This window comes from Empidonax traillii, unplaced genomic scaffold (genome assembly GCF_003031625.1).
Source record: "Empidonax traillii isolate 1590-97213 ecotype Southwest subspecies unplaced genomic scaffold, ASM303162v1 scaffold347:size1123457, whole genome shotgun sequence".
In the NCBI taxonomy this organism is placed as follows: Eukaryota; Metazoa; Chordata; class Aves; order Passeriformes; family Tyrannidae; genus Empidonax; species Empidonax traillii.
The window spans coordinates 885,269-893,273 of record NW_020955540.1 but is presented as its reverse complement, the minus strand read 5'-3'; the positions used below and the strand labels follow the sequence as shown (position 1 = coordinate 893,273).

Here is an 8,005-nt window from a genome sequence, read left to right as displayed (position 1 = left end):
GCTCTCCTGTGGCACTGCAGCTGGTTCTGGCACGGCCAGTATTGCCGTCCTTATCCATTCCATTTCTGTCCAAGTGTTTATCACATTAGGACAAGCAACTGCTCCTGCATCTCATCTGTCTGTCTGGACTCATTCTAATGGAAAAGATACCAGAATCCTGCATACTCCAGAATGGCCTGAATGCTGCTCCTTTGGCTCCTGTGAACTCAGGAGAAGTACTGTAGAAACCAGAGCGAATTTCTGGCCCTTGACTGATCAGAAATTTGCAATTGTAGTTTCTATTAGTTGGTGTTTAGTAGTTCTTTTAATGTAACATGAGTATGTAGTCTGCTTGCATGTATCTTTAACTTTGTGTTGTCACTCCAAGGCCTCAGCATCTGTCTGGATTGGAGATGGTTCGAGATCTGTGTGATGGGAAGCTGAACGGTGGAGAAATTGGCTCAACAGAAATAACCTTCACTCCTGGGAAGATCAAAGGTGGAACCCATATAGCAGATACAAAAACAGCAGGGTATGTCTTTGTACACTGCTTCTGGTAACTTTAAAATTATAACAGAAGACTGGAGGTGGGGGAAGAACATCTGTACGTGGGTAATGATCTAGAGTATGTGCTGCCCTAGTCAGATTTATGTTACAAAAGAACCTGTAGTATAGGAAGGATATGCATTAATAAAATACATGCAAGTATAATAGTTTTAAAATTGATATAAAACTTGAACACTTGATTCATGTTAAGCAAAAACCAGCTGCTCATGTTTAAAAGCTCAGCTGTTATTTTCTCACAGTACTATGTTACATATCAGATCAGATGCATTAAATTAGATAAGTATCTCAAATCTGTGAAGTCTGAAATAACCATTACATAGTAAAGTAAATTTTGAGAGTTTACTTACACACATAGTGGCACAGTATGGAATAGTAGTCATTTGGATCTGGGAACATATTCTGTCAACAGTTCTTGTATCTGCGTTTCTTCTGTATTTCGGTGTTGGGTCCTTTGTTCGAATCTGTTGCAAAACTGAGTAAATGGGTTTAGCTATGGAAAGCTGGTGTGAACAGCTGTTTGGAAGCATAAGCCAGAGCAGGCATAAGTTAAAGTTTCTTTTAAGATAAATATTTTTCTGAGCTGAAATAGTATAAACAACCAAGCTGATGCCTTTAACATAGAAAAGTTTGAGTAAGCCACAATGCAGCAAAATTGGTAATTAAGCACAAGAAAAAGAGAAACACTGTGGTTCACAAATATTTGGGAGTTATTTAAGAAAACAAACCTATGTTTTCTCAGTTCTGTGGTGATTATTGTTTTTACAATTCAAAATTATGTCTTAAACCCCTGTGAGAGAACTGTTTTGTTTTGCCAAACAAACTTCCACTTCTGGAAAACTTACTTTGGAAGCATTTTTATCTCCATGAAATGTGGAGAGATTTAGGGATAGGGGGATCTTGTATCTAATACCTTAATATTTTCTATGCTCCTGAATTCTCTTGTGTGGGATGCTGAGCAGCTTCTAAGCAATTTTGTAGTTTTCTTAGTGTTTTGTTATTAAATAAGTATTGAAATGTTATTGCTTCCTAAGCCTCCTCTGCTTTTATCATCTGCTAGCTAAACCCACAGTTCTCACAGTCCCATCAGTTTACTAGATAAGATACATTACTTTTATTTCAAACAGAACTATTAAAGATGCAATTATTGTGAAATAAAAGCTTCATATTTAAGCTTGCTAGGGACATGAGTTTTAAATTAGTATTTTTTAAGACAAGTTTATAGATAATTTTAAAGATAAAATACATATGCAAATGCTCCGGAAAGCCTGTGATATGTAATGATTCTGTGGAATTCTATGGATTATGACTGTATGACATCGGAGTAACTTATAATTTCTTTTAGGAGCGTGTGTCTACTGATGCAGGTAGCAATGCCCTGTGTGCTGTTTGCTGCTTCCCCATCAGAGCTTCATTTAAAAGGTGGGACTAATGCTGAGATGGCTCCTCAGATAGACTACACAGTCATGGTAGGGAAAAACTCCTTTGGCTTGGTGCATCTTTCATGAATATGTGTGCAATGTAACTGCTGTACTTCTGGTGCTCTTACTGCCTGTTTATTTGTGATTATGGAATTAGGCATGGGAATATAACACTATTAGTGTACTGTATGTAGAGAGCAATCAGCGTTTCCTGGAATTCCTGAAACAGCAAATAGTCTGGTTTTAATTACTAAAGAAAATTTCACTTAAAATATATTCTTTATTCTAAAAGGGCTGTGATTTGTTCTTTCTTTCTCCTTAAGATAATCCTTTTACACAAAGTGAAGTATGAGGAATGTCAGATAAGCTGCATGGATGAGACTGGCTATCTTTTTTTCTTTTGAATAATGTAATTGAAATTTTTGCCTTGCCTTTTTCTTTTTTTTTTTTGGAAGACTGCATAAAACAGTGGGAAATTATCAATGCAAAATAAATTCCCTCTGTGTTTTTCAGGTTTTTAAGCCAATAGTTGAAAAGTTCAACTTCACATTTAACTGTGACATAAAAAAGAGGTGAGTTGTGGAGTCACGTGGCAGAGGCAGGCCTCACTGAGCCTGTTGTGTGAGCACAGAGGCACACACACAAGGTGCTCTCAATCAAACTGAGGGATGAGTTTATAATACATGAGCTAATCTGCATTAGCTGTCCCTGTGTGTGCTGTCACCTCGTGATGAATGTGAGATGGTTCTTTCCCGTCTGTTTTTCACTGCTGATGCTACAGCTGCTGTGTAGTGTCTCCTGTTGGCTACCCCGAGGGCAGTGCTTGCTGAACAGGCAGCACACGACTGAGCTCCTGAGGTGCCAGTTAGGTTGGTGTGAGGTGGTTAATAAGATGTGCATTACAAAGTAATGCTGTAAGAGAACATAATTCCATTATAGAGGTTTCTAAGCCACACATCAAGAAATTCGTATGTACAGTAATAGAGAACATACAAATATATAATGGAATACATGAAGAGCCTTCTGGCCTTTTTCTTTCGTTCTTTCTGATCTTTGTGTTTAATTATGTCTGATTACTGTTTCTAAACAGGGGCTACTATCCTCAGGGAGGTGGTGAAGTTGTGGTCCGGATGTCTCCGGTCAAAGAGTTGAGCCCAATAAACTTAACAGAGCGTGGCACAGTGACAAAGATATATGGAAGAGCATTTGTTGCTGGAGCACTGCCTATCAAAGTGAGTGCTGATAATAGTTCTGCTAGTGTCCACCTTCATATATCTGTATAAAATTGCATGTAATCTGCTTAACATTCATCTACTGTTCCAGTATTCTGCAGTCTTTCCCATACAAACTCAGTAGCCTTATTAAATGGTTTCAATTATTCAGGCTGTAGAACAGGATACTGGATGTTTCTAAAATGCATTTCTTGCATAGCAATGTGTAGCTAAAACAGGAAATGAAAACACTATCCTCACTATCCTTCATTTGACTATTCAGAAGTCTTTAGCATGTATTGAGGGGTATCTTATATCTGATTTATGTATCATTCATATTTATGTGGATTATTTTAAATTTGAAGTCATGGCTCTTGTGAGCTATGGTGCACTGTAATAGCAGAGGTCAGAAAGCATCAAAATTTTCAACCATTGCTAAGAGTATTAAAACAAGTTAAGGGTAGGTTTAGCCAAAAATAAAGTGGAGAGAAATTTGCTCCTTTATACCCCCTTCTTATTTCAAGTGGTGGGATCTTCTCCCACATAGGCTAGGAAATATTAGAGGAAGGAAGTGGAAGAACTGAGTTACTTTCTGAAAAGCTACAAATTGCTGCTTTTGGTCTTAAAATCCCCACACATATGACTATTAGCTATGATTAGATCACAATGATGGGATAAGCTTCATCTGTCCCCACTTGCCTGGGATTTGTTATTTTTTAGTATTATATCTTACAGAATATATCCTGTACATAATAACTGGGGGGGTTTTGCACTTAGTTTTTGGAGGATTTGTGGGGGGTTTTTCAGAATCTAGCATTTTGATATACTCAAGACTGAAATGTTTGTCCCTAAGAATGAAGAAAAGTTCTTGAATTTGTACTGATATTGAAGTTTCTATATCTATCTCTATAATTGTCACTAATTAGACTTACAAGGGAAAAGTATTTTTGTTGTTACATAATTACTGTTTTTATGTCTTGTTAGCTGGCAAAAGACATGTCATCAGCAGCAGTGAGATGCATCAGAAAAGAAATCAGAGATCTTTATATAAACATTCAGCCTGTTCGAGAACCTGATGATCAAGCTGTTGGGACTGGAAGTGGAATAATGTAAGAGGAGTCCAAACTTTCTCTTGATACCTGTAAACTTGCTGGTTGATTAACTAGATCTTGATGACATGGCTGATAAATAAGGTGTAGTGGGAGTGATTCTATTCCTAATTCTGATTCTGTTTTTTGTGCTTAGTATTGTTGCAGAGACTTCAACAGGTTGTTTGTTAGCTGGGTCATCACTTGGCAAGAGAGGTAAGAATTCCATGAAGCCTTTGAGATTTAAGTGAATATACGAATAGCAAATAAGAATATGAAGTATCACCTATTTAAAGAGCTGATGCTTTGAGTGATGCATTTTTGAATGGATGTTGTTTAGTAATAAAGGACAGCGGAAATGAGCAGATTTAAAACAGTAAATGGAAATTCACAAAAATGACAAAACTACAACCTTACCTTTTTGTCAGAATGGAGTGTTAAGGATCACTGAGCTGAAAATGTTTCTAGACTTTAGGAACATGGGCTTTGTGGTTTACCTGTAAAGGTTTTGTTCAACAGTGAATCTAGATTAAAATGAATAGAAGTGATTTGGGGTTTTAATTATTTAAATCCAATGTTTTTCTGACAAAGCGGAACCACTTGCATTCCACTGCTTAGGAAGGATGAAATATAGATCATCATAAGATGGGAAGGGTTTTTAAAGCAGACATTTGAGGCAAGAGCAGGAAAATAAGGTTTAAAAAGTTGAAAGTTGGTTTGGTTTTTTTTCTGTATTTTTAAAATGATAAACAGTAATTGCCAGCTTCCTAATATCCTGTATTTCTCTGTTAGGAAAGAATTCTGACAAGGTTGGCATTGAAGCAGCTGAGATGCTGCTTAAGAGTCTTAAACATGGTGGAACTGTGGATGATTCTCTGCAAGACCAAGTAAGGCTCCTGTATGTGTTTACGTGAAGCTGAAGTAGTAAGAACATGCCTGTATGTATTACTTGTAAAGAATATAAATCTGAACAGGGAAAGAATGAGATGTTAATTGGAAGCCTTAGAGATGTGTGATCACAACATCACTAGATTTAGCAAATTCCATACAGTTCTTAGGAACCACAAATGCTCCTGGCTTTGCACCATCACGCTCAATTTTTCCCTTCCTGTAACTGTTGGTAAGTATAGAAGAAAGAGGCAGGAATTTGCTTTGATTTGGCATTCCAAGTAGTGGTGTGAAAATAGCTCCCTGGTAACATATAATGATACTAAGGAAAGTTATTAGAGAACAGAATATTTAGGAGGTGCTTCTTCCTTACCTAATTTCATTTGAGCATGAAGGCCCTCCAGCGTCTTGCAAGAACCTGGGGCTGTTTTAGATAGGATGATGTTACCTCTTAGCTGTGAACACCTGGGCACACATTACTGCTATGTTGTGAAGTAGGAGCTACTGAGGTCTTGGACTCATCCTACTTTTTCCAAAGCATGCACAGTACCTTTGGTGGCAACAAGCCACAGCCAGATTCGGTGTATATGGAATGCCCAGAGTTATATCAAACATTACAGAGTACTTGTCATGGTGATGTTTGTAAATCAAATCAAATGTCTTTAAATCGCATATTGTCTGGTGAATATGCGATCAGGAAGTGTCAAAGAACCTCTTCCTGAGGTTTTCTCTCCACATAGGTATTCTACTAACCTGGAATCTAACCTGACTTGGGGGAGTTTGGGGGAAGACAGTGGGGGAGAGTAAAGTTAAATGTAGTTACAGGATACAAGGGCATCCACTGTGGAAAAGTAGTAGCCCTTCAGTAATAGGCATTACAGTAGTAATTTCCATAATTCTTGAGCTTTGGATCACTTAAAAATCAGAATCATGAACTTTTACGAAACATGGCAGACCACATTTTTACATCTACATTTTTACATCTACAGATATTTTGCAAGTATTGTTGTTTTTTTTTTTTTTTTAAGAGTAGGTTCCTAGAATCTGAAGAATTACTTAATAATTCCCTTTCCTTCCCTTTCAGCTGATCATTTTTATGGCACTAGCAAAGGGAGTGTCTAGAGTGAAAAGTGGACCAATTACACTCCATACTCAAACAGCTATACACTTTGCAGAGCAGCTAACAAAGGTGAGTCCAAAAGCTCAGGAAGTTTTACCTGTGAGTTGTCATCCAGTAACTAACTGGGCAATGTACAGTTCAGCAGGTATTGTGAGCTGAACTCAACAGGAGGATAAGCATGGATAAAATTGTTGCTACAGTGTTTTCTTGTAGAAAATGAACATACTTTAAAGTTAAATGCTTTTAGAATGGTTAGATACTTTTACCACCTTTATTTAAAATTTTTTTTTAATTTATCCAGTCAAAGCTCTAATATATATAAACACCATGACAATACAATGATTTGGTGTCAGATATTGAATATTTAAACTTATGTGTGTGATAATTAATTTGTGATATATTTCTGCTCTTCTTTTAGGCCAAATTTACTGTGACAAAATCAGAAGACGAAGATCCCAGTAATGATACCTACATCATTGAGTGCCAAGGAGTGGGGATGATAAACCCAAACTTATAGGGTTAAACAAAAAAGGCAGCAAGCTGACAAAGGCAACACTCAACATACCTCAGTGATGTATCTGCATCACTACATCTCAATGGATGTTCACCTGTGTGAACAGGAGAAACCTTCTGTCACATCAGAGTGATTTAACTTCAAGGATGGTGTCAAGCTTTTCCTTGGTGTGGTGAGAATCTGTCATGAGAAACAAGAAACCTCTACCTTTTTTTTTTTTTTTTTACTATTAGCAGCAAAATGAGTGGCAACAGGACAGGAAATAGAATATATTGTACATATGTGAGAGCTTCAGTTAGAAGCTTTGAAAATCCAGCTTCACCAAAGTAGAAAATAACTATTTTAGTTTTGGAAAACTACTATCAGTATTTCTTTCCCTTCTGAAAAATGTAAGTTTCATTCTCTGGAAACCTTTATGTTATGAGGTATATGGAATGAAGTGCACTATCAAATCTGTATTGCTGTTCTTCCTTAGCCATTCTGCTTAAACTGTGTGTGAAGAAATAATAAAGCAATATCACCCTATAAAAGGCTTATTTATATGTGCTGTTTCCATAGCCCAGTCTGCAGCCTTTGCTCTTTTTCCCTCAGTTGTGACTACTGAACCTGAGAGCTAAAGATGTAACCTAAGTTTTATTTGTCATACTCATTAGGATAATTGCATTGCTGTGCATTTCTAACACAAAGAAAAACCTTTTCTAATATTGAAAAACATTCAGCAACTATCTTCTTAATAGTATCTTTCATCTTAGAGATTTTCCCCCATCTCCATCCAAAAATTAGTTCAAAAGAATGCTATTTATTTCCAACTAATTATTTTTCTCTAGTACTGGGAATAGTCTGAAGGGGGCAACAGACTCCTGCTGAAGTTTGTGTGTGACACAGACACTGGACTCTGCAGTCAGAGAGCACCTCTCTGAGTCACTAGTCTGTGCTGCTGATGATTTTTAATGTTTCCTTTTGGAAAACTTCAGAATGTATTTTTCAAAAAACCTTGAAAGAAAGCCCCAAAAGAGCCGCTGTCTGTGCTTAAGAAAACAAACTCTTCTAAACAACATTTGAATGGATCCTGTTTCCAGAATTCAATAAATTAATATACTTGACTGATTTAACTTCTCATGGAGAGATTCCTGCTGAGGGGATGGCTGGGTGTAATTTAATTAAACTTCCTGATCAAGGCACCACTAACTTAGAAGTTATATCAGGTTGATTAGAGCCTC

At 36.9% G+C, this 8,005-nt stretch overlaps 1 protein-coding gene across 3 annotated transcripts in view; it reads left to right on the top strand.

Moving 5' to 3' along the window:
• The window catches only part of RTCA (RNA 3'-terminal phosphate cyclase), a 10,387-nt gene extending 3,077 nt beyond the window's left edge, over positions 1-7,310 (top strand). For all 3 annotated transcript variants that reach the window (XM_027892338.1, XM_027892340.1, XM_027892339.1), the window contains 9 exons: positions 368-511; positions 1,889-2,012; positions 2,478-2,536; positions 3,055-3,196; positions 4,160-4,284; positions 4,421-4,479; positions 5,056-5,150; positions 6,236-6,340; positions 6,690-7,310. In XM_027892338.1, the coding sequence (XP_027748139.1) occupies positions 393-511; positions 1,889-2,012; positions 2,478-2,536; positions 3,055-3,196; positions 4,160-4,284; positions 4,421-4,479; positions 5,056-5,150; positions 6,236-6,340; positions 6,690-6,788 (927 nt within the window). In that variant the 5' untranslated portion in view covers positions 368-392 and the 3' untranslated portion in view covers positions 6,789-7,310. The remainder of the gene's footprint in view (positions 1-367; positions 512-1,888; positions 2,013-2,477; positions 2,537-3,054; positions 3,197-4,159; positions 4,285-4,420; positions 4,480-5,055; positions 5,151-6,235; positions 6,341-6,689) is intronic.
• Positions 7,311-8,005: the final 695 nt, after the last annotated feature.